Source organism: Anguilla anguilla, chromosome 4 (assembly GCF_013347855.1).
Source record: "Anguilla anguilla isolate fAngAng1 chromosome 4, fAngAng1.pri, whole genome shotgun sequence".
NCBI classification, from domain to species: domain Eukaryota; kingdom Metazoa; phylum Chordata; class Actinopteri; order Anguilliformes; family Anguillidae; genus Anguilla; species Anguilla anguilla.
Window position 1 is genome coordinate 38257259 of NC_049204.1, and position 27613 is coordinate 38284871.

The 27613-nt window shown below is 39.5% G+C and overlaps 2 protein-coding genes across 9 annotated transcripts in view; one reads left to right on the plus strand and one right to left on the minus strand.

Annotated features, from left to right (window-relative positions):
- Window positions 1–14474, minus strand: part of prkag2a (protein kinase, AMP-activated, gamma 2 non-catalytic subunit a) — a 109695-nt gene extending 95221 nt beyond the window's left edge. For 2 of the 4 annotated variants that reach the window (XM_035413091.1, XM_035413090.1), the window contains exon 1: window positions 13725–14474. In XM_035413091.1, coding sequence (XP_035268982.1) covers window positions 13725–13811 — 87 coding nt within the window. In that variant the 5' untranslated portion in view covers window positions 13812–14474. Of the gene's footprint in view, window positions 1–7158; window positions 7299–7653; window positions 7742–13724 lie in introns of those variants that run through there. The other 2 variants (XM_035413093.1, XM_035413092.1) reach the window with 2 other exon arrangements.
- Window positions 14475–20003: 5529 nt separating this feature from the next.
- The window catches only part of galnt11 (UDP-N-acetyl-alpha-D-galactosamine:polypeptide N-acetylgalactosaminyltransferase 11 (GalNAc-T11)), a 31747-nt gene continuing 24137 nt past the window's right edge, over window positions 20004–27613 (plus strand). Inside the window, exon 1 of one of the 5 annotated variants that reach the window (XM_035414633.1) lies at window positions 20004–20022. Coding sequence is in view for 1 of the 5 variants with exons in the window: in XM_035414629.1 (XP_035270520.1) it covers window positions 20904–21018 (115 nt within the window). In the remaining 4 variants the exon portion in view is untranslated. The other 4 variants (XM_035414630.1, XM_035414631.1, XM_035414632.1 and 1 more) reach the window with 4 other exon arrangements.

Sequence of the window (27613 nt, forward strand, 5' to 3'; positions counted from 1 at the left end):
TTTTTAATTCTTAAAAAAAAAAAAAAAAATTCTCCATGCCCCCATGTGAACGGACTCTCAATTTCCAGCCTTGGTACCCTCCGAGCTGTGATCCCTTCTCTATCTGCTACCCGCTCTGTTTTCTACCGGTCTAAATAAAGCAAAAAATACAGATGGAGGACTGACTGTCTGCTCCCACATTAAATAAAGTGTAAAGGGATGAGGAATTAAAGCCAACCTCCTGAAATGTTTATAGGGAACATTCCATCTTGTGTTATAAACTTAAAGCAAAACTTTAACTTCATAACGGGAGAAAAAAAAACACGTGAAAAAAAAAAAAAAGATTTATGGGAAGTTTATGAAAGTTGACACTTGCTGTCAAAGCCGTTATTACACCCAGGGGTAACACAATGACGCCCTCCACGGTTTCATTTCTTTGTAAGCTCTTCTGATGTCAGAGCCTATCTGACAGCATGTAAGAGACATGAGATGTAGTGTAACCATTCCTGTGACATCATCAAGAGCTGTCAAAGAATATGGCTGTGAGCTGGTTCTATTTCAGGGAATTTTAAACTAATTTTATTTTATAGCTAAAAAGCAATGCCTTAGATGACCTAAAATCATTTCTCTTGACCACCCAAACTCCCTAAAATGTTGCAGTTCCACTTTTAAGCCACTTGTTTATAAAAGGCAAATGCAAGCCAGCAAAAGAAAATCAACTGAAAACCGATCCTTTGGTCAAACTCTACAGTTCATGCTAGCAAGAGCTCACATGCATCAATTGTAAAGCGCTTTGGATAAAAGCGCTATATAAATGCAGTCCATTTAACATTTACCACATGCATGCACAGTGGGTCTAGGGTGCCAGTGTAGCATCATGTTTTGGGAATTAGGCTTGCAACCTATTTGACTGTATTAATGGAAATGCATGTAAAATAATTTTAAGCTTTTTAAGTCACTCTGGACAAGATGTTTAAACGTAATGTTCCCAAAGCATTCCCAGAGCACTGCAGAAGAGGAAAAAAACCCATGCCAATTCAATGTTTATAATCTCAATTCCGAAGCAAGACATTTACTCCAAAGCAAGACATTTCCTATAAGACCAGAAACATTTTATAATATGGAAACAAATGGGAGAACCTAGTGAATTAAACAGCCTTCTGTCTAAACTTACTGTATGTCAAAAAATAAAACTGAATAAATATGATCAAAATAAAGACTTCCACAGGAAGGTTCTGATGGTAGCTGTGAATGGTGCAGACTGGTTCAGAATAAACTCTTTTTCACTGAGTATCCAGCCAAGTTCCTGCTAAATGGTTACGCAAGAATGCTGTGTTTTATATGAAGTGATTAGGTTCTTTTTTATCCCCTGCTTACACAACCAATCCTTCCCAAAATGTGAAGGACAAGTTCAGGTTTACTTCAGATTTACAAAGATTGTCCAGACTTTTAGATTTGCCCATTATGTTGCTCAACACCAAAGCAAAGAATTGTGAAGACTAATAGAGGTTGCCACGTCTCATCGATGGAACACACAAACATGCACATATTTATGATGAATATGATATCAAAAGCCCTGAAATATTGAAAGGTCCAGATTATTATTATTATTATTATTTCTTCTTCTGAGCAGCTGATGATGTGGACACTAAAATACCTGGGAAGCAATAGGTGTACTGTATCTTGTTAATTGATCAATTCCCTGCAACCGGAAATGATGTCATCAGGAATTTGTCTTATAAACACTTGTTCCGTCTATGATTGACAGCTGGTGAAATAAATGGGAGCATTGAAAGCGGCGTGCGGCGTTCTTTTTAGCCCGTAGTAATAATTTGACAGCGTCTACAACTGGAAATTTCCATTCCAAACAAGTATTACAATACATTTTAAAAAGATGACCGTAACAGGGCCACATTCATTGCACATGTCATACATTCATTGCACATACATTGTTGCCACGAAAATCATGTACCTCCCTGATGACCAGATGCGGTCCATCTCTGACTAAAACCATTTCCTGACACCCACCCCTCTGCACTCTTTTATGCCTCGCTCTAAAGGTCCTGTATGATTTCTTCTGCTCCGTTTATGTTTATGACGTCTCTCTGTTCACTTCCTCCCAGCAGAAATGATTCACCCCTTAAGAGTGAGCAACAGGAGCCTTCTTTGAGTTGCTCACTTACTGGTTGGGGAATTTAGATTGGGAACCATAGAAAGGACGACTGCTTTCAGTTAACAATCACATACTCTATATAGACTGCAAGCCTGCGAGCGACTTCTTTCAAAGCTTTTATGTTTATGCTTAAATTGGCTATTCAGACAGGTCCCTTGTTCCCCTACCTACGTCCTACTGGGGGGGGGGGGGAACTGATCTCACTGTTTTTAAATTCTGGTGCCAAACAAGCAAGTCCTGAAAAGATCTTACTGCAAAAGATTACATTTTTTATGCTATTACATGGTTCAAAGAAGGGGGACTAAGAAATGATTATGGGAGGGCGAGAATTCATTAATTACAAAATGGGCTAGACCATTGTGTTTAACCTATGACTCACTGATCTGAAGCAATAACAATGTCTTTTCACAGAAATGGTCCATTACTGACCAACAGAAACACATCCCGGGCATTGTACAAATACAGTGAGCTCAATAATGTTTTGGACAAAGACGATTTATATATATAAGAATATTTATTATATAAGAATATTTATTTCTCGATTTGGCTCTGCACAGTCCACACCACAATTTTTTGTAAACAAACAATTCACATGTGGTTAAAGCATAGATTCTCAGTTTTTATTACAGGCATGTTTATGCATTTCACCATGTATAAATTACAGCGCTTTAATTTATGGTCCTCCATTTCAGGGCATCGTAATGTTGGGGACAAAGAGCTTCACAGGTGTTTCTAATTAGTGAGCTGTGTTCAGCTGCTTTCTTAGTGCAGGTATAAGAGAGCTTTCAGTATCTGATCTTGATTCTAGGCTTTTGATTGCCTTGAGTCTGTTATTGGTGTTTGTCTGCATAAGCACCCAAGTTATACCAATGAAAGTCAAGGAAGCCAATATGAGGCTTTAAAAAAACAAACAGAGACATTGGTCAAAGTCAGCTGTCTGGAACATCATTAAGAAGAAAAAGTGCACTGGTGACCTCAGTAATCGCAAAGAGCCTGACAGGCTAAGGAAGCTGATGAACAAAGTATTCTCATTATGAAGAGGAATCCCCAGACACCTGTCTGGCAGATCAGAAACTCTTAAGGACAAAAATGTGGATGAGTCAGTGATTACTGTCCACAGAAGACTTAAACAGAACTACAGACGCTACACTGCAAGCTGCAAACCACTAGTTAGCCGAAAAACAGGACAGCCAGGTTATAGTTTGCAAAGAAAAAAATAGTGTGCAGAGTTCTTAAAAAAGGTCTCACTGGACGGCGCTTCATCCTACAGCAAGACAATGGTTACAAACATACTTGCAACAGCAACAAAGGTGATTTTCAAAGCCAAAAACTGGAAGATTATTGACTGGCGAAGTAATTCACCCAATCTGAATCCAACCGAACATACGTTTCATATGCTGAAGAGAAAACTTAAGGTAACTTGCTACAGAACAAGCAGAAGCTGAAGATGGGTCCATCACAGGCCCAGCACAACATCAGAAAAGACAAGCACTCAAGCGACACAGTGCTAAACATAACTACTTTATTTACATAGCATTAACATGCCCCAAACATTATGGTGCCCGGAAGTGAATAAAAAAGTGCTGTAATTTCTACATGGTGAAAACAAAGAGTAGAAAAATACTCAAAATAAAATCACTTTATTTGTTTAATGTGCACTTTAACAAGATGTGAATTGCTTGATTAAAAATTTTAAATTGTGCCGTACAGAACCAAATAAAAATATACATATGTCCAAAACATTATGGAGCTCACTGTATATCAACAAATGCACAGTAAAAAAACAAAATATAAGTCAATCTCAAAGTATTTTACTTTAGGACTTATTTACATTACTTTTTTGATAAATGAGATTAATATTTCCAATAAGGTGAAACAATTTGGCTTATTTCAAGATTTGCCAATGAGGGAAAATTTCACTTGTCAAACATACAGTAACTTAATACAAGAATATTTTCTCCTTGAGAGAAAAGAAATAAGATTACAGGACAAAACACTTAAGGCTTTTTTGCAGTGTGAAGCCTCACTTGTCTGTTCTTACAAGCTAATTTGCAAACAATGATTTTGTGAACTGCAATCTTTGATTAGCATTAGCAATTCATGCATTTTCTTCACAAGATAATATCTACAAGTGGCTCAGTTCTGTCTTGTTTTTTTTTTTTTTTTTTAAGTACGTGAATAAAAAGAGGCTCATCCACAGTGGTGTTCAATCCCTCTTTTCTTCTCACCGAGGTGTGCCATTAAGACAAATACTGGTGTGTTATGATATGTCATTCCATTAAGCCACTGTTCACAGCTTCAACAGATAAAATAACTAGGACATTAGACTCCACCTCCATATGCTGTTACAAGAGATTGCTTTAGGTGCAAAGTATGTTTTTTTCAGTCAAAACAATTGTGATATTTAGAACAGGATTGTAGGTAAACACATAACTTCATTGCATAATCTTGTTCTTTAGCTTATGGAAAAACACAACGTAGGGAGACTGTACACAGCTCAAAATTGATATGGTATACATTACATTCATGTTTACAGGCATAATTTTAAAGATAACACAATTGGAAAGCTGTTAATGCAGACACACAAGTACGAAGGATAAACTGATTCACAACCAAACACTCCCTGGTCTTTAGCTTAAACATTCTTTCATGAAATAGGTTTGATTAACTGAATGGTTGGCTGAACACTGAAACTTGAAGTTTATATCTGGCCATTCTGCTCAGAGCAGTCATCATCATACTGTTTTGAATTCTATGGTCATTCTAAAAAATAAATATTCAGCTAACCCTCCCCTGCATAACATAGTGCAGACAATACCAGCCTTAAATAGTGACTGTTTACAGGCAGATGATGTCTATTTCTCAGCATCAATTAACAGCTCAATTAAAGCTAACCAATTAAAAACTCAGCTTGATTGACATTCTGCATTTACAATGGCTCCCCTGACCAGTTGAGAAACAGTGTAAAATCATGCCTAGAATATCATAACAAAGACTATTTCAAAGTAACACAAATTAGCATATGAAACAGGATATCTTTAAATGATTCTTGTCAAAAAGTCCTCTGCATACCTATAATGCTGAGCATTATAACAGATAATTAATTTCAATTTTTATAACAAACCATTAAAGAAATTCACCAGGCCATTGAGGATGGCAGGTCTGAAGTTTCAGTTCAGGTAAAACACCAAAGGTCACACTTGATTCTCCCTTGCTGAATTTACAATACAAAGCTAAAATGAAATTCAACCTTTAAATGCCCTCTCACAAAGTTTAAAATGGGTCCGGACTCAGGACTGGCAGATGGATCCCTAAATGGCTACAGAATCTGAAATCAGACTGGGCTGGGGGGTCATGAGGCCTGGACTGCTGTTCACACCGTTGAGATGAACATGACAAAGTTCATGAAAAAGATCAACATTCAAATGGTGCACTGGCTCCTTACACATTCAAAATACAACATGGAAATCTGAAAAAATTTAATCTCATTGTAAATAATTACTATCCTGTGGTCATTGTTATCAAATTAGAATGAATGAGTTTATGACTCTAGTAAACATTGTGCAATAAAACCTGATTAGTTTCCTCCTCCTCTCTGTTAAAGCACAACATTGTCTACTTGTTGCAGGATTTAGCCAAATCCAGAAAAGAGCAATAATACAACCTCTTAAAGAGGAACCTGTCACTCAAACATGTCTAGGTTTATGTGGGAGTTTCCACACTTAAATGACTGAAGGGACTGGTTCATTAGCTATCAGAACTCTCAACTAAATCTCTGCCAGGCAAAACAACAGAAGTAATCAGAGAGCTGTGGTGAGTGGCTCACATAGTTAAGGCACTGTTCTAGTGCAAGGATGTGACCTTTGTAAGTGGACTGTACCAGTGCTGACTGTGACTATCCCTACAGAGTGACACACAATAGAATTGCCCAGGGATGGGAGCATTTCAGCTGACAGGCAGTATGACAGTGCCTTATAGTGCACTAGCGCCCCCCCCCCCCCCCCCCCCCCCCAACAAGCAGGTCTGCTTGTTTAACTGTATATTAGGTGTCTTCCTCCAACCGATGTTAGTAGACCTTTAATCTTAATTATGTAAACAGACACCACAACAGGGGTCCAGTTAATGGCCTTCCTTCTGAAACATTAGCAATGCATTCTGTGTTATAGGTAGGCTAAAGGATACAAGACAAACAGACCAATCAATCAGACAACCCTAGCCTAAACCACCACAGGAGCAAGCCTAAAATTACAATTGTTTCCTTTAATTATTCTGTACAGTTTAAAGCTATGAGAGGTTATGTAGAAAGTATGATGGGATACCACACTAAATTAAGAAAACGTACATTCCTCACATTGGTATGGATTCTCAAACCAGGCAAAACACTGAAGACCTGCTCTGCAGAGGCACTTCACGTTCCTGAAAATACATGATTCACTCGACTACCTGTAGCGAACTGATAACACGCAGCCTGCTGCAAATTACCCGTAAAACAATAAAATTCTCACCTCACACACTTTTTTAGACAGACCTGGGAACAATGTACAGACAAATTATTTCCCCTGGCGTCTAGCCAAAGACTATGTATTACTGTGTAAATCCATTATCGCAATAATAACAAGCGTATAAATCTAAGCAAAGGTCCTCTGTATAACGCAATGCTATTTTGGACCTGGGGAAGAAATTGATTTTAACACTTCCCATGTTTACAAAGATTTGTAGGCGAAAGCACCATGTCATTCATGAAAAAATGTATTTGTGGAATTACTGAAATGAAATGAACAGCAGAATCAAACAGACACACTGTTCCCCAATAGGGACAGCATTCTTCAAAAATGTATTTTTTAAATGACACTTAAAAAGATCAGGGATGCACTCTGCCTAATGGTATTTCCCCTATTTATTAAAGCAATTTCGGGAACTACACATACATAGCCACATCTTTACAATGTACAAATGCTGTTCTTTAGTTAATACAACATACAACGTGACTCTGTCTGTTTACTTACCATTTCAGTAATGATGACACAAGACTTTTCATTAAAGGCAGTATCAGTATCGTCAGTTCAGTAACTGGAATTTTTTTTTATCCAGAGGGCTATGGGCTGAACTGTTTAACCTCCAGGGTACCTGGGTCCTTTTCCGTCAACTACATCAAAAAAAAAAAAAACAACAACAACATCAACTACAAAAAAATAGGTTGTATTGTTTACATTGGCTTATGGCAATGTATTAAAGAAAGACTAAAAACCTGCAATATGTAATACTACTGTGAGCAGGAGCAGATTTTCCTTCAAGGTCTTACAGTTGATCAGAACACAGTGCTGCTACTGAAAGGATCAACTTGTTGTTCCAAACAAAATGAAAAAAAAAAAACCTCTTAGGAATGACCTTTTCCACCCAAAAGCAGTTGGTCAACAGGCCAAATCCTCATTCCTATTATTCCAAAACTGCTTTTAAGTAGCTAAACGTGTTTTTCCCATTTTTAAAAATAGCAGGTATACCTGTGCACTCTCCTCCCTCATTTTCCAGTGAAATAAACCCCACTAAAGGTGAGACCGATGCACACCGTGCAGAGCATTGGCATTCATCCTATTGTACTTTGCGCCCGGGCTCAGTGAAAGGCCTTATCAAAGGTCGATGCCAGAGAGGGGATTACGTCTATTGATAAATATAGATGGGGCCATAAACACTGTGTGGACACATTATCCACCAAGCCCCACAACAACAAAGGGCAAGAGATTACCTCGCCCCCCCAACCCATCAGAGGAGCACTGCGACTGGGAAGCAGACCGCATGGCGAATCATATGGAAACAACCACGCTTTAAAACAGTGCTTTGGACTTGAGGGAAAAAAGCACCAAAATAGGTCTAATTCTCAAAACAAAAGGTGCATGTCTCAGCTGGTACCATCAGAGAGTCAGCAGCCATAGTACTCTGTACCTTCTCTATGTCAGACTGCTTAAACTAGGCAGGGCTGGCCCTTATTAGTACTTTGATGAGAAACCCCCCAGGAAAATTGAGAGGTTGCTAGAATAGGTGCTGTTGGGCCAGGAAGGGTGCAATCCCCATTGGACCAAAAAAAACCATGTCCAAATATGCTTATTAATGATCCCAATCCCATGGCTTTAAAAAAAACGAGAACAAATATTAACCCTGTGTTCTAGTCAAATTCCCATAAGAACTCTCTGTCTATTTCTGATTATCTAATCATTATGATTGGCTACATAATCCCTTGCATTCTCTACCACAGCCAATGAGAGCTGTATTCTACATTGACCTACATGGTTAAATAAAGATCAGATACAGGTAATACGGGTTAAAAAAATTGGAGGAATCTGAAAAGACAAAGAGGAAATGCAGGAACTTAGCTAAATCTTACTATAGACATCCACAGATTTTGAAATGAACCTCGTGGATGACACTCACAGATTAAAAATCAAATCTGCTAAAATATGCTGCAGATATCTATAATTATTTTGCCAAATGAAATTCCTTTAAGTTGAAAGACAAATGGAGAATGTTGTGTTAAGAAACTATTTTTATTTTATTTTTCTTGATAACCCCAAACAAACTTCTCTAAACATTTAGCAAATAATGAATTGCATTGAATAAATTGCACATTAACTTTAAAACTGCATTGGCGGTTACGCTTATTTTCCACTGTATTCAATTGTCAAACTTTACTACTATCCAACTCAGGTCCAGTTTACTTCTGTACTTCAGTCCCAAAAAACATGGTCAGAAAACTCAGCATGCCCTGACCTTGCCTGGATTTTGTTGGTATGCAGCCAAAAAAAACTGCATGTGTTACAAGGGGGATGATCCCAATGTGTTCTGTTCAAATCTGAGGAAATCACATTTAAAGAACACATTGTGCGATCCACTGCAAGTCCTTCCTCACACAGCAGACAACCCAGAGGACAAAAGGAAATCCCAAAAGTCTGTTAAAAATCTCTGGCAGTCAGCTGTCATTAATACAAGGTGGCAGATTGAGACAATGTGAGCTGTTGGAAAAGCTAAATTAATGGTTGGTTAAATTTTCCCTAGGACAAGAGACATGACAAGAACATGAGACCATGGCTTGATGGTTCAAAAACAAATAAGTGCAATTGTGATTAATATTCATTACACCATGCAGGTCAACTAAAAATGAATCTGATTTAATAATAAAGTGTTCGTACATTAAACATTTTAGCTTATTTATTTTTTGACCATAATATTTTGGCCATTTGACTATTTTGTAACAATTAAAAGTTCCCATTGGTATTCATAAGCCCACCACATGATTGCTATGTCCAGTCAGGACAGGTGGGCCCACACTCTCATCCAAAGTGCCTGTTGTTAGCCATTGCTCCCTTTCACGTCCGCGCGTCTATAAGCTGAACAGCGCAATCTCCTGCCTTTGAGGAGTACACTGCATGTGAAGCTGACTAAATTATAAAACATTAAAATGTGACAGCACTCATAAATGTTACAGCAAACACCACTCATACATAGCTTATGCTATGAACTGCCCACCTTTCACAAAGCCTGTTAATTCTACTGTTGGCCCACTTGCATGGGTCCCTGCTAAAAAAGATGCGCTTTTGGCCTCATGGCCTTTTACATGATAAAGTACAGACATAAAAGCTCTGCCACAACCCATTTTACAATCCGTGAAAACCTCATGAGAACGTGGCTAGCATTTCTGGATGTCTCCAAGCACAAATAAATCAATTTACTGTACTTGGAGGGGTCAGGAGCATGCATTGTTGTTTGAGCATGTATTGTGCTTAGTCACAGTCGTTCGGAATCTTTCGATCATGACCAAAACAGCTATGGCTGCCAGTCTAGAATGTGCGTGAAAAATGCAATAGCTACTTTCCCTTTAAGCCAAGGGCGAAGGAGGGAGGGCATTATAGATGCAGGAGAAGGTGAGGTGTACCCTATAGCCCCTCCTACACAAAGCCTTTTATTCCATGCTAAATGGAAAGACTTATATATATTGGATATGCTATATGCACATTCAAGATGTATTAAGCCACAGATCCTCTAGAGCAGTGGTAACCCACGCTGTTCCTGGAGATCTACTGTGCTTTTCACTCCAACCCTAACAAAGCTCACCTCATTCAAAAGCTAAAAATCTTTATTGAGCTGCTATTTAGTAGAAACAGGTCTGCCAAATGATGGTTGAAATGACAACCGAAATGGTTGATCCACAAGAACAGTGTTGGTTACCACCGCTCTACAGTAAACAGATGTTAGGGATTAACCCATTAAGGGTTTCATCTCCCAATGTATTTCCACAGCTCCCCAGCAGTGTGCTCGCTTTGACTTGTTGAAGTACATGTACTGTGGTCTAAAGATTCTTTATAGTAATTTGATGATCAACTATTCCTTTTGTCCTCTCACCTTCTTTTTGAAGTTTTCTCTTTATTAACATTTATGAATATTTAAAAAGAGGATGCCTCAGCAATAGAGACAAATTGCAGCTGGGTAATGCATACAATCGTGGTTATGCCAAAGTCACCAGGGTGGCTCTGATCCAATTGGCCTGGAACACTGACACAGGATGAGGCCGTTCCACAATCCATGTTCCCACTGTTCCTAACACACCATCACAGCCTGTGCCAGACATGGCTGAACGTAAAGATCACATCAGTTTATGACATCATCAACTACATCACAGACAAAGTATTATGTCCATCCATTGAGGAGTCCTCATCTTGATGACTGTTTTATAAGAAGAAAAAAAACCCCCCATGGCAATTCCTCTACATGGGTTCACAGACCAACCCCCTCCACCAAATCACAGACGACTGATAAAGAAAAGAATTTCCCACGAAAACAGGCATGAGAACAAGGAGGGGCTGTCATTATTTCCACTAACATGTGCAGTTTTCTTCTTCAGAATAATCTTCACTTGTCATCAAAATAAAGACTGTTATCTTATCAAGAGCCTAAGCAGTGCAATGAAGGGTGACAGACTGCCACTATGCCCTCTCGTTACTTCAACAGAGAGAGAGAGAGAGAGAGAGAGAGAGAGAGAGAGAGAGAGAGAGAGAGAGATCCTATACAACAGTCTGGGAGTTCGCATCAGATTTGTCACCAAGGACATAAATTCATCCAACATCCCCTGCTGTCACTGCCTTAAAAGGCATTTCTCATACATCATCCATTCTTCCCTGCAGCGCTCACGCCTTGTGAGCATCGTCCTTAGGTAGTCCTTTAAGTAAAGCAACACACCCACATTTCGACCCACGGGTGCCACTGTCAGAACCAGATGGCAATGGTTTGTCAAAAATGATGTCATCCTGAGGGGACGCAAGACACCTGGGAGCAGTGCAAGAGTGTATGCACTTTGATTTCCATTTCCTTGCTTGACAATTGCTTGTTTTTCTGCTGTGTTTGACGGAAATGTGGACATGTATCTGTTGTATCTTCAATCTCAATGTCACTTACGGCGACATTCCCAGGGTTACATTCTTATTTGGGACGGAACACTTGTTTAATCCATCCATCCATTATCTATACCCGCTCATTCTGAGCAGGGTCGCGGGGGGTGCTGTAGCCTATCCCAGCATGCGTTGGGCGAGAAATACACCCTGGACAGGCCGCCAATCTATCGCAGGGCAGACACACCATTCACTCACACACTCATACCTATGGGCAATTTAGAGCCTCCAATCGGCCTACCTGCATGTCTTTGGACTGTGGGAGGAAACCGGAGTGCCCAGAGGAAACCCACACGGACACGGGGAGAACAGAAAGGCCCAAAGATTCAAACCCACGACCTTCTTGCTGTGAGGCGACAGTGCTACCCACTGCACCACCGCCCACTTTTGTATTGCGAACCAGTTATTGTTCAGGGCTAATAATGGACCCTGAAAACATTCATGCGCAACAAAGGTCAGATAAATCATGATGAAATAAAAATTTAAAAAACACAAACAGCACCACCTGTCAGCTGACAACTCTTCCACTGGTTTTTTAAGCCCTACTTCTTACTGTAGATATTCAGATAATGAAAAAGCTTGTACAATTCAAGGATGCATACTGTTGTATTGGTGAGTCATGCATTTGTCCAGGCTGTAACAGACCTACATCACATGCAGAGACTCAAAAGCAGATTTATCTACAGGATGCTGATACACCATGTCTCAAAACTGCAAACTGGTTAGTTTTGCAAGAGCTATCAAATAATATTTCCTTCAATACATCTGTCAACATTAAATAATTATTGTGCCCTGATGTGTCATACGATTGTAAAGGGAAAAAGGCACAGAATGTAAATTTGTTGCAGAGAAGGATTTCAAAGCATTGTGACAATTTCCTGTTATTTTCCTGCCTCTCCATGTGGATCTTATTGACTGTGTTCTGAGTCTTGCCAGTAACAGCCTAGCAGCGGAGAGTTAATGGGAATTGTGGTTAGGACACTAAACTTGGGACCAGAGGGGTAGGCATTTGGGACCCTTGTGGGATGCTATTCCCTCAGAGCCATCCCTTTCAGTCATTGCTACAGCATGGAACAGCAGAACTGGCCTCGCGTTTACCGCTGCCACCATCTGCTGTGATTACACAAATTCATAGCCCCCCCGCCCCCCCCCCCCCCCCCCCCCCCCCCATTTCAATGTGTTCAATGCGACTACAGCATGTCGTAACCCGGCTTTTTTCTTTTCTTTTCTTTTCTTTTGACTGATATCTGGATTCGGTTCAACAGTCAAGCCCCCGATTTGCCATTGGGATTATTTCTAGTGTAAATTTTCTTGCATAAATGACTTTCAAAAGGCAAACATTTCTCGCGGAAATGCAACAATACCACAGTAACAATCACGAACCAACGTAGACACCTCTCATCCGTTTCAATGACATTTTCTCTGAGATCTTTTGATATGTGCATTTAAAAAATCGGTGAAGGTGATGAGCAGCTGTGTGAAAATTGTCTTTACGCCACAAGCATGACTCAAAGGCTGCCTAATGCTAATCAACAGCATGCTGAATAGTAATTTAAAGGGAATAAAGTGAAAGAAAGAACGCAACTGAATACTAAAGGACAAACCAAGCAATATTAATCGTTGATTCAAATGAAACATCGTGTACAACGTGGATATCGAATCCAATAACACTATTACCACAACTATTATCATGCAGTAATATTAGTTGTACTATTTTCACAAATTAAAGCTTGAATTCCTGTTTGGGTGAATACAATGTCAAGGTTTGCATTTCAGGACAATTGTGCTTTTAAAGCCATTTACTTGATAGGAAAATCGAGCTGCGTTCCATATGCAGTTTCGGTTTGATAAGGATAGAACATGGCAAATATTTGGCATACAAGGCGGCTTTAATCATTAATGTCAAGAGGCCCTCCATACCATGACATGAAATAATTTCGTGTTGCAAAGTCAGCTCTACCTCCAAAGAAACATCTTACAACAAATCTGTTACCACATCCCCGCCCACATCCTCTTGCACAACTTCAGTTGGAACAGCATCGACTAATGAACATAAATATGGCTTGTATTTCGACAGTAAAAGTAGCTAAATCCATGTTCGAAAAGTCTTTTACCAGCTACAAAATGCACCGTCTTACCGGCATGTTAAGTCGAAGCGTTTTTTTCTTCTTTGAATTCTTCTTCTTAACATCTTTCTTCTTGGTGTCAGTCGCCGTACTTCCCATAATCTGATGGACGGGCTTGTTTCTTTACGAAACACAAGGGATCCTTGTTTTTCGTGCGTACACTAACAATTACCTCAGCGTGAAATCGAGTCACACCAGCGTGGAATAATGAGTTGACAAATTGAGGGTGAGCTCAATGTTAACAGCACGACTGCAACTGCTTCATGTTCTGACCTAAGCTTCAATTTCGCTTGACCGAGGACATCCGCATTGACATGCTTCCTGCGAACGATCCGACACTGATGCGGCTGCTTGCTTGATTGATTGATTAGTGGGACTCGTGGAAAAGAAATACAAAAAATAGCCTTTTGCGCACCACCTTCTGTGTGCTTGCAAGCAGACGTTCACTTTTTGGACTGCAATTATAGCACTTTCTTGGACTGCGCGCTAACCTCATCCATGTCGAGCGCAAACTATCGTTTCTGAAAAATTCCCTGCAGGAGGAAGTTTAAACAGACATCGAGCCACGCTTTCACCCTCTCAAACGTTCGAAAGCAGGTTGAACAAACACCACTGAAGAGGGTGAGCGCCCACACGCTTACAGTGCGTAAATGCCAGCGGGTATTCAGCAGTCGTATCTGGATCAGTGCCAGCGAATGCGTCGGGGAGCGGCTTTCATGTGCAACAACTTGGTCACATGGCAGTGTTTATATTGTCACAGCATCAATAACACGCATGATTTTATAATGTATAATGTTTAAACGCATCCGTACTGTAAGTTGAAGGCGGGTAAACAGACAGTTTGGTGCAAAAAGAAACATCCACTGCTACTTGTTTGTCGATAAGCTCAGTAAGTCGATGGTTAGTTAATTCTTATTGCAGTAGTTTAACCAAACAAACCCAACCATTGTCATGTTTCAAAAGAAATTGTGACACACATATTGTGTAACTATGTTCACATGCTCAAGAAATCGCATAGACCCAGAATAACATGTCACGTAATTAACGTTATTATTTTGCCATGCTATAGGCTTATTTATGTTTTTCTAAGGGACAAATTATTCTTTTTGCAAATAAAAATATATACCCAAAAGTAAGATGTAAATTACGCTTTTTACATGGTGATATATAAACACCCAAACTATTGTTTTCAGATAAAGATAGAAGGGAGAAGGGTGATACCATTTATTCAGAACCATTGCAAGGTCGTAAAGGGGAAAAAATCGAGGTACTTTAAAGTGTCTTTTTGCCACCTCGTGGTTGTGCTATATTACTACACATCAAATGCTGAGTTAAAATTAAACTAAACAATATTAGATGAAAAAATATTTCAAGTTTGATTTAAAACAAAAAAGGAAAGAGGGGACAGTCTACTAATCAAAAGTGCTTATTTTATTATATGTGAGTATACCAATTCTTACAGAATGCTGGGGGGTACAAACTACACGTTATCTTAAAAAAACAAAAACAGTACTTTTTAAACATGTTTCATCCTAGCTGAATAGATAATGTTTCATTATTTATGTTATTTAAATTTTTTGAAAGTAGTCTCTTGCCATACAGACTCTAGACCTCTTAAATACACAAACAAGGGAATACTGTGGTATGTTATATGTTTTTATAAAGGTAGAAGTGGGCTGTTGCAAATGTTTTCTTGTTAACAAGTGAATTAGGGATGTACAAGCTGTTTGATTACATGTTCATGCATTACTAAGAAAAGTTCACAAAGGGACCCATTGATTGATGTTCTTGGCCAGTCCAATCATTGGGGTCCATTATCAGTCCATCCAGGTCAGTTGATTTGCAGTCCTTGCTCTGAACTGATGTCTGCAAGTAAGAAATGCTGGAATGCAGTACTGTATATATATTTTTTCTTTTTGCTTGACAAGGATGCATTATTTGTGTAATACTGTAACAACCTACCTCAAATTTCCTGACCAGGACATGAAATTGGTCTGTTTTTGATATGACCAATTAACCGGTATTCTCGTGGATGGGTGATGTAAAAATGTTCAGCTAAATTTGGGCACAGTGACCTTTTTTTAAAATCAGATTCTGAAAACATGGCCCAAGATCAGTCTTTCATCCAGTGATTGATCTGGGCAAACATTTTGCTGACAGAACAACGAAACATACCATTAAGACTAATGTGCATTATCTGATTTGGCTTGCTTTCATTTGGTTTATTTTAAATGAGTCATTCATGACAACGGCAACGCTCAAAAAGAGATGCTGTAGCAGATTTAGCAGAGCATTAAACATGCCCTGCAAAATCTGAATATGCGATGCAGCAGTCAACTTTTCCATGGAAAGCAAATAATTCAAACTTGTAATGGCACCCTACTGAAAATGAACTTCAGCCTCCTTGGTAATGCATGTATAGGAAATCTAGCTGGCAGGCACTCTTAGTTATACTTACCTAGTATTAAGGTCTAAGGTCATTGTCAAGGGCAGGTTGTAGTACATGCATTAAATAAGTCCCTTTTGTGTGTTCTCTCTATGTGCCATAACACTTATCAGGAAGCACAGGGTGTGCTGATTCACAGTACACTGAATAATGAACTGAACTGAAACCTTCTCTCAAGAGCAAATGTTTAGTTCACTAATGTAAACATGTTAGCAACAACTGCACTTGAATTCAGCAGAAGAAACAACTCAGAACAATAACAGGATGTGTCGTCACCTTCATGCATCTTTCACAATTTAACGATTATGTAAGAGATGCTACAGTGATCATGGCTTCTGGCTGTGAAGCTGGGGCAGGATTCCTTCCAGTCAGGCATGAGACTATGATTCATTTTCTCAACACAGCCAGGACAAGTCATTTTTGATATTAACATTGTCGTGTGTTCTTTTCCCTTATTCCATTCAATAATCCGGATATCAGCACTGTATAATAATGGTCCCACAAAGGCTGTTCATTACATCAGTTTTTTTTTTAAATTTGGTTAATTGGTTATTTTTTCTGTACTCCTATAGGCTTCAACCAAGTTGCCATTGTCCAGTAAAACCTTTCACCTATGCACCTCGTTTACTATAGCAAATACAGTGTTGCATGTGCTCTGTTTCAGGAGAATATTTTTTAAAAATTAATGAAAAATAAATTATGAAATAAGTTCTATGCTTTGTACAGGAGGGTGATGCAAACGACACACTTGTAACCACTTCCTGGGAACACAACCAATGGCCCCTCAATAAAAGCAGTCATCTACTGTACCATCTCCCACCATTGTTCACATGATCAAAGGCTCCAAATGTCTTCGTTTCTTCTTTTATTGTTTGGGGAAAGGTAATGGAGAGCAAAAGTAATTGGACTGTAAGTGGCTGCTCAGTTGTTCCTTGGCCAGCTGTGTGTCTTTGTATCATTAGTTCATGCACAAGAAACCTAACAATAGGTCTAGAGTTCATTCTAGGTGTGGTCTTTGCATTTTCAGTCTTTCTGGTGCCTTTTACAGGTTTGCTTATGGAGATTGCCTATTAAAAGCCTGAAAAACATTTTAATTACAAATCCGGCACTTGTATCATTGTTGTCATGGCATCCAAATGATGATGCAGAAATAGAATGCTTCAGCTTTGAAGTAGATATGCCTGTCCGTGGCAGCAATGACATTGCTTCCCACTCCAGTGCTCATATTGATAAGCTTTTGCCATACATAGCAATACAAAGCGGAGAACAATGTGATTTCTCTTTATTTTTCAGGATTTTTTAAACCAAGTTCATTTTGTGATAAAAAACTGTTGTTTTTAAAAGACAAAAAGTATCATGTTTGGCTGTTGGAACAGATCTAGACCCTGAACACATTTGTCTCTCATTTTATACATTGCCATTTTGTATTGATTGAAAGGAAAGGCTTTAAGACATTAACTGTCAGTAAGCAGATATGTTATTTTGTTTAATTTTTTCCATGCACAAATAATTAAGGACAAATAATGAAATGTCTGAAATATAGTGATGCTGTTTTCATGGATTACTCATGCCACTTCTGTATCTTGTGTGGCCTGCTGCACATCATTGGATATTGTTTCATGGGGCTAGAAAGATAAGACCCAAGTCAAACATCTGATAGTGTAACATTTCACTTCCATGCTGTCCTGAAAAACAAGGAATTATTTTTCAGGCTCTAAAGGACAATGTGCATATGCAAAAATATATTTACATTATATTTGTACATCCATTTAAATAATTGTGAATTGTGAATATATATATATATATATATATATATATATACACCGATCATCCACAACATTAGAACCACCAGCATTTTTCTGCTTTTTTCTGATTTAATATTTTATTTATTTTAATTTTCCTGTTGAACTCAATGGAAAAAAATATTCAGGAGAAACAATGCTTGTAGTATCTACTGCATATCTGGCAGCAGCACAGTGGTTTGAGGCTCATTGATACCTTGGACCCTTGATAACTTAAAGCCATTTAGCAAACAAATGTGTTCCATACTATATCAGCATAATTTACAGCTGAATCTAGTCCCACTCCCCAATTCCCATAGAGATCTATTCAAATGCAAAGAGTTCTTGTATCACTTGTAGGACAACCTGACAATAAGATATCCAGACTCTGATGATGTTGATAGGTCACTGACATCAGGAAGTCATGGCATGCAGAGGATATGCAACCAAATACAAAACATGACTCTTTAATTTGACATTATGTTAATTTGTCTAAAACACTGAAATGGGGGACTACGTATAAAAAGTGCTGTAATTGAAATTTTTAAGAATACCCTTTAATAAAAGCTCTGAGTCTGCGCTTTGACCATGTGTGAATTGTTTGATTACAAACAGAGAAAATAAAATATTAAATCAGAAAAAAGCAGAAAAATGCAGGTGGTTTAAATGTTGTGGCTGATCGGTATATATATATATATATATATATATATATATATATATAATTGGCTGCTTTTGTATATTTATAACATTTACATATATTTAAATCTACTTAAGTTGTGAGGCATATGTGCATTGTATGAATATATTTAAAAATATGTTTAAATGCATGTTGTTAATTTTTGTGTTTCATACTTGTATTACACTATATATTTAAATAGATATATCTATTTATCAGATATTTAAATGTATTGAAGTATATTGCTTCATATATATATATATATATATATATATATATATATATATATATATATATGGTAATGCCATATATGTAAGTATATTACTTTTCCATTTGGGAAAGCAACATCCCAATAAGGAAAGAGCTGGAATATTAAAGTATCTGGTGTTACCTGGTGCTGTACAATTACTGAACAGGTTCAAAAATATATATTTAAAAAGTAAAGTAGATAAAAGTCTGTCTCAAAGAGCTGACTCTTTTATAGCTGGATGATTGCTGAAATGGCTCGGGTGAAAACCCTCTATGACAATGTATAACAGGCCGTCCTGGGATATTAATCTGTAACCTTTCGATTTCTTAACCACTGTCCCACACATCGTATGTCACATAAAATGCCAAGCTCTACATGATGGATATTGATTTCATTTTCCGTATTTGTGAGTATAGAATTTTGAGTCAGTTTGTAATGTGTGCACTGATTGTTGCAGTCATTTGTATTCGGTGAATTGTCTATATCTCGAGGACTCTGGCAAGTGATAATGAAAGGTGTTAGCTTTGAGTAACATTTACAATGTCATGTTTTGTAAATACTGAAGGAGAATATCTTCAGACAAAGGATAACACACAATACTGCGATCGACTGTTCTTTCAGAGTAGACCTTGAGTCGATTATTTACTTTATCCGGGTGCCAGTGTTAGAAGCATGATTAATTATATAATAAATTCATGAAACAGATTAGTTGACCTGGATTGCGTATGCTCTAAAATGACACGAATTACCGCCTTCAAAATTCGCATGCAATACTGTGAGTCAACTGTTACTGTTTTGGCGTCGCTGTATGCTTCAAATTTAAATGCTTGCGTTGTTACCATGAGTATGAACGCAGTCGGGCACACCAGTTGACTGCTTGGCTCTTACATTTTTGATTGGCCAAGGTGGAATAACATCTGAAAGCCGATAGGCCGTTCTTGCAAAAGTCCAGCCGTCTACGTTCCCGGCGTTGGTTGAATGTCTTTTCTTTTCGTTGCCAATCCGCACTCATTTCTGATTGGTGTAAATTCGTCATATGGCGGCTCTAAAACAATCACACGCCAGCGCGCGATATTAACGAGGAGAAAAGAAACCTGCCTGTTCTAAATCGTAAGTAGGCAGGAGGATTTGGATTTGCTGTAGGTTTTGGTCACGAGGTATGTGTGCAGCTCTCTCCATCTAAAACCATGTATAACAGTTAAGGATTGTTTGAACTGCTGATTCGAGTAGAAGTGTTGGGGGATTGGTTTGCCGTCTTTTACTGACTATATCTAAACCTGTTACGGGGGCTGTTCATCAACAAGTAAGAATATGCGAATGCATGTATTCTGTAATGAAATGTGTTTGCGACTTAGCTGGCTCGCTAAGTACTCATCGGGTTGTGTTGCAAAAACGAGCTAACTAGCCAGCTAGCTGTAGCTAGCAAACAAGAAATTACAGGGCATCGTTAAAATGTTGCAAGCTAGCTTGTTTTTCTCGTACAGGACTTGGTATATAAGCTTTCAATTCTGTAATATGTAACTACCGTTCTGCACCAACAAGTGAAGTGGGTATACTTTCATTTCTCTAAAGACTTCTTGTGTTTCTGAAAGCATTGTGTCAAAATAACACAATTCACGGCTAGCTGACAGTATCTGCATTAACTATCATACACTGATGAACTTCATTACTAGATGACTGCGGTTGGTATGGAAAACGTCGGCTAGCTTTTACTCTTTGATTTACTTGGTGTTCCAGATCAATATGATTGAAGACAACGGACATATGGATAGCACCTTTTTCTAAACATAAAATAGTTAACAGTATTGGTTCTTTATATGAGCTTTCAGGTTATCGTAAGTGAAAGGGCAGAATATGTGCTCTACCCTATAATTTGCCCGCTCGCAACAAGAATTATGACATATAGCAAACAGCGATAGCAGAGTAAAGCAGTCCTCGTTGAAGACACTGTCACCTGACTGATATTTTCATGGGCTACCCCTGGTATTCGTCGCCTGTATTTAATCCTGAGGTGCTTTAACAATTAAATTGGAGTTAAATGCTGTGGCATCTGTTACTTCTTACTATCACGACAAGGCGCTACTCTGTATCCCCGTTGATGTACACGAGTGCTACAACTTTGCCTAAAACGGAACAGAAGACCAGCTCTGCAGGTACTGCTTGTATTGCACATTTTAAAGCTGTTTCCAATCTGATACATATGATTTGGATTGACACAATATCGCCATTGTTTTTAGTTTACGCGCTTTATCAAATTGAACTGGCATGCATGCGAACGCTGCAGTAATGTATGTACATGGGCTACCATGTACATGTGGTGAAACATTTCGTCGTGTTTTGGCGGATTTGTTCATATTGGATAAATTATTTTTCTGTAATCTCCCTTACTGTCACTCCGCTCCAGAAAAATCTATCAATTTATATAGCCCGTCCAACGTCCACCTCGACTATTTTTAATTGTTGAATTCTATCTGGAATTGAAATAACGTACGTTGTTTATTATGTGCTATAACAAAGTTGAATTATTAGTTATTTTTTCGTTAACAGATGACCCAGTCAGTTGTTACCTTTCAGGATTGTGTATATGCGTGTTGATAGAATTGACGTCAACCAGTGTAAAGAAATGGAAATTATAAGGAAAGCTTTTGACTTTGGTCATGCATGGGGCGTAGTATTTTCTTAAAGTAGGTTAAGAAAATACTAAATAAGAAAATGTAAATATCTCATATGGCGAATGTGGTTAAATGTGTGGATAACAATCGTTTTACATTGTTTCCCTGCCTAATTTGGCAATTTGTACACATTTTGCAATCACTGGAAATTGTCCTACATTTTGAGTGGCCCTGACATGCATTATGAGTGGACTACCACAGAATCTGCAGAGCTTGGTGGTGATGCACTGGACTGCATTTTTAAAAAAATTGGGTCATTTCCTTGGTGTAGGGTTTCATGTTGCGTCTTGTAAGTTCCTCTAATGCCAAACATGAGGATGGAAAAGGGATGCAGTTGATCAGAACTTTGCGCATAAGAAACCCTCCACCTCTGAAACGCAATGCAGTGGAGCTAGAGAAGAATCCTATTGGGGCAAAACCGCTGGAACATCTTTTGGCGAGAACCCTCTAGAAGTTTAGGCTACTCTGTTGGGACTGACAGCAGAGCTAGTCTGCGGAGTCCTCTCCAAGCAGGAGACATGGATAGGCGTTAAAGCAAAAATAATACCATATGGCTCATCTGGATCTCTCTTGGCTCCCATAATTGGAACATTAGCACGTATGAATCCATATGGCTCGTTGAAGTCGCTTCCGACCCCCTTCAGGGTGGTGGGAATCGCATGGCTTTCCTGAAGGCAGGCCAGCACTCGCATCGCCCTTATTTTTTTACTCACGTTTGGCAGAGCCAAAACGCTAACATTCTTGTGCTTGATTGCATTTTAAGGTGACGTGCTGTTCCTAGCTCTGCTGGCAGTTCTCTTTTCCTCACTGGGATGTTGCTTTCCTGGTAGCTGAATTTTTGCACGTGCACGTTGTCTCGCGGAGCCAGGAATGATTCCAGTCCCTTCTGTTTAAGGACTGCAGAGACGCCAACTGCCGACATCCTCACTGTCGGATATGTGTGCATTTCTTTCAAACCATCTTCTGTCAGAACACGTGTCTTCGTTAAATGAACGGGAAAAAAAGCATTCATTAAACTCAGGGGATTCAGGTAATCCAACTGCTGTGCCGTCTCTGGGGCTTTAACCTGCAGTCTTTCATTCGTAACCTTGTTTCCTTAACCTTGAAAGCACAGTGCCGCCCCCGGCGTGCTTGCTGTCAGTCTCGGGTGTACCTGACGTAAATGGAAATGCTCGCCTCGTCGTGGTATCCGCACGTTGTAGCAATACTTGATCTTTATTGATCATGATCTTTAACTTATAATGCCCATGGTGTGTGCTCTCCTTATAGCTGTGCTTGTGTATTGAAGGGATTTATTTACAAGCATTTTGAATGCAACATTGGCAAGTACAGCAGTAGAATGGGCTGAATGGGTGGAGGTTTTAGGGATTAAAAAAGCTCTAAGAATGCTGGGTAAATGGATCCCATGAAACTTGCATAAAACCCAAGGCTCCTGACTCAGATTTTTGTTTGGTGCAAAAGGTTGATACGGCTTCCTGACAGGGCCATTTGTGCATTTCTCAGGCATATTAGCAGTGCAGCAGAGGCAAAAATTTGCATGTAATCTTTATTTATGCAGCACGGGATAACAAGGACCCTGGTTTAATATAACTGCACTTCATACATAATGTCTCGTAATGGATTTGGGCAAGTGCTTCTTATTTCTCAAGCTTATTCTGTTTGAAACGTCGGGCATAATGAAGCTTATGGACGTCATTTTTAGAACACCTCATGCCCTTCTGAGAAGAAAGCGTCAGTACTTCACAGTTATCATTTTGCCTTATATTCTTATTTTTAATTGGAGTTTCACATTGAGAATTTTCTAGGAAACTCTAATATGGAAAAAGACTCATGCAGGCAATGAGAATTTTGCACAAAGGGAAACTCTCCAGCTCTGAAATGGAACACAGCGGCGAAAGACAAATTGAGGCGGAACCACTGTTACATTGTTTTGCGAGAATTCGCTGAGGGAAGCTAGACATGTGTTTTCAAGAACAAGTGAATAAAATCCAGAACAAGCAGACTGACTAATTTTGGTCTGTTTAAGAAAGATTGAGTGAATTATAATGTAGAACACTTTTAAAATTCAATAGAAAAAACAGTGTGAATATCAGTAAAATACATTTGTGCCAGAAACTTTAGCCCACGTTAAGTAGGACACGCAAAATAGTCACAGGCACTGGAGCGCGCCGCTAGGACATTGGCAGGACCCAGTAATAGAACAGTAAATATTCACCAGTGTTTTAAAGGGGGGCGGACGCTTGGCAGATCAGCCCAAATAATGGTTTGCCAGGCAAACGGGTGAAGTAACCTTTATTGTCGTTTGGTAGAAGCAGGCGGAATCAGCAGTGCTACGGCGGCGTTGTAGCGGTAAGGGAGGACGAGGGGTCAGCACTCGGCCCAGGCTTGGAGACCAGGCGGCACAGCAGATGGAGCCCATGTCCGTCTGTCCTCTGTCTGTCTCTGTCTGTCCCCCAGTCTCTGCTGTCCCTGGAATGCTGATCCTCGGTTAGCCACTTGATGTGGAATGCAGAACGTCTGTCTGGATTTCCTTCTCTGCGAACCCAGTACTGCTGACATTTTTACTTGTCGCCAGGCTTGTCTGATGGAACAACAAATGGTTTTCAGTACCATCACGAAGAGTAAAGCTAGGCTATATTTTCTGATATATTCTGGTGTTCTCCAGGATGGGGAACAAATATAATAAGTAAAACCACATTGAAACCCCATGTTTTCTTCAAGCACCTGCAGAGTATTTTCACAAACTAAGAAATACCCAACAGATATTTAACAACATTTTCGAATGTCATATTGACCTACCTGTTACTGTCATTCTGTCACTTCTCTGGTAACAGAATGACAAGCTTTATTTGCTCAGTTTTTAAAACCCAACAAGATGTTTTTAACCAGTGTCACATTGTCACCACCCCAAAACTGTCTTTGGACATTAATGATCATTCCCCTTCTCTTACAGCTAAAATGAATCACAACAAAATTGAATTAAATCAAATTAGTTGCTTTTTTTGAAGGGTTTTTTTTAGGCTGTAACAGTTTCATCTAAACACTTAGGCCTATATTCTGTTTTTTTTAATTTTTAAAGTATGCTGGGTCTGCACTTTTAAAGAGAAATATGATCCATGTACATTCAACCAATATCAGTTTCCTTCGCTGGAATGTTTTTCAACAAACATTTTGTATTTTGAATAAAAAATCTTTTTGGCCTTACTGCATTCTCAGTTTTAAGTATGAATTGCTTATATTTCTTTCTTTAACCAACTTATGTTCTGAGAATGTAGACTTTTAGTTTCCCTTTGACACCAAATTTGGTGCAATATCATGTAATGTCTTGCCCATTTAAAAAAATGAAGTAGGATAAATTTTCTCTCAGAGGTTTCAGTACAGTGTCTTTTATTGTTTTTCTGTGTGTGTGATTTCATTTTTCTCTGTCTCGCTCTATCCCTCTCTCTCCCTCTCTCTATCTGTGTGTGTGTGTGCTGTGTGCTTGTTGAATTTACACCTGTCTGTTTACTGAAGCAATTCGAGTGAAGTACCTAGGTCCAAGCTATGGGAATCAGGGAATGAATCCTCTAGTTACTAGACCAGAACCTTTACCAGAGTGCTGCTTGGTTATTGAATATGTCTGGACAGCTTGAGGCAACATAATCCTCCTTTTGTCTGGTCTGTTGGATTATTGATATTGTTCAGTTGTGTAAAAAGTGAGGGGAGTCTTAGCTGCCTCCATTCCTGCACTACACAATGAGGTTACAGAACCTATTTCCTTATCTCCTCTTGGCATCAAATGAGCAGGAGCCTGACTAAATTTTTCAACTTTATGCATGGCCTTTCCTCTCTGTCTGTTTTTTTTTCTTTCATTGTCTTTTTGTTGCCTCTTGTTTACCTCTCTTTGTCTCTTTCGCTGTTTCACTTTCTGTTTCTCTCGCTGTCCCTTTTCCCTCTCTTCCTGCTTCCCATTTCTCTCCTCTCTCTCTCTCTATCCCTGTCTCCCCCCTCCCTCCCCAGTTTGTGGTTTAGTTCCCGCTGATGAGTGGTGACAGCCTTGGATTGCTACCATAAGCAGTTTGATATTGTTTCAGCTGCGGAGGCTCCATTTTCCAGGTGTCTAATTATAGACCAGACGAGGCTTTGTGTGTTTTCCTGGACTTGCTTAGGGGCTGTTCGGCTTCCCGTGTGTTTGTGCGTACGTGTTTGTTTGTGTGTGCGCTTGTCCCAATTTCTAAACTTGAAGGGCTCAGAATCGTCTGGCTCTTTCTCCTGGTGTGCATTCAGTGGCCATGTCTATTGGGATGCAGTGGCTGCATTTGATGAATTCCATTAATACGCTGCCCGGTTCGATTTACTATCCTCTTCTTCTAGCACTTGAAGTTTAGAGGGTGGGGGGCTGCGGGCGGGGTGGTATAGGCTACCCGATTATTTGAAGTACTGCCACCTCCTCTACACTTAATTTAGGATGCTTTCTCTGTCACTTTTTTTTTTTTTTTTTTTGGGTGAAGGGCAACGGAGGGGGCAGTGGTAAAACATCGCTTAGAGTTATGATTTATCAGGTCTTCCGATATCTCTGTTATTGCACAGTATCTTTATCGCACGCAGGCCGTGCCGGGCGGGGAGCGCGAGCGTCTCCGCGCTGAGCCTTAGCCCTGGAAACGTTCCAGCAGCGTAATGGATGAATTCCCCTCCGCCAGCCTGCAACCATATTTTTCCGCAAATGCACTTGTGTGGAGAGGAAAGAAATGATATATTCCGAGAGGCGGCGGCTATTTTCTGCTTGTTTTCGAGCCGCTCGCTCACCGCTCTGGCTTCTCAGTTGTCGCACGCCCCTCCTTTTCCGCTCCTTCCACAGCACGTTAAAATCATTCACGTTTCTCCTTCAATAGGCCAAACAGTCTTCAGTTGTGACATTTTGCCGTAAAATTTAATTTGATACTGTGAATTCTGTAAATGTGTGTGCTGGAAGGTGGCGTCTTTTTTTTTTGCAAGTTCCTTCAACGGCTTAAGCGTTTTCTTGTCAGCCGCCGTGTCATAAGAGCTGCTACCTTTTTTAACCGCCAGCTCCTGGACGTAGACGCGGAGAAGAGGAATGTGCTGTGACGCACCAGCTCTCTCGGCCGTGGGGATGTGATCACTGAGGGAGAGGAGGGTTGAGGTTTAGGCCCGACTCGGGGGGGGGTACCAGGGTGACGTTAAGACGGTGGTTTCCAAACTCGCTGGTTTTTGTTCCAACTACAGTGGCAATCCTAGCATGTTATAATTTTTCTTAATTAGGTGCCTTTACCCTCTTTAAGGCGCTTTCTGTAAGAAAACGGCTATGCTTGCCATGAAGAATAAAATACATAAAATGTTCATGTTCTGCTTATTGTGCTATATTGCAAACAATTGCATAAAAGAGGTAACTGCTTTTTGTATCAAATGAAAGACTGAGCTCAATAGACTCCTAATTAGGTTGCTGAACTCATGCGTTTAATTTCTTTCATAATTTCTTCCTCAAACTTATTAACGCAATGCAGGTCTGGCTCATGATTTGCTTTGTCTTTGAATCTGTCATTGTCTTCCAGGTGGCTAATTTTAGTGGTGTTTAGTGTTCACACTTTCACCAATTAGGAGCCTATTGATTCGCATCAGTCTTTAATTTTCTCAGTTTAAAATAATGAACATCTTTTATATGTAATTGTTTCCACTGAAGCACAGTGTGAACATGGAAATGTTATTCTTCATGGCTTGCATAGCTATTCCTGACATAATGTGGTTTAAGAGGTAACATAATCCCTCTCAACATGAAAAGCACACAATTAAAAAAAATTAACATCTTGTTAAAATTATGGGATTGCAGTGGTGGTTGGAACTAAAGCCAGCATACACGGGGGGCTGCAGGACCGAGTTGAGGAACCACTGCATTAAGGCTGTTCGGGATTACTAGGGGTGAGGTAAATTGGCTGCATCAGCTGAGAAGTAGGTTGAACAGCCCTCTACCAGCCTAACATTCTCCAGCCGTGCTACTGGGGTCCCACCATGAATGCTGCTTTTCATTTCTGATCCGTTTGGGCTTAAAACGGGAAAAACGTACACGAATAAACCTGCACTA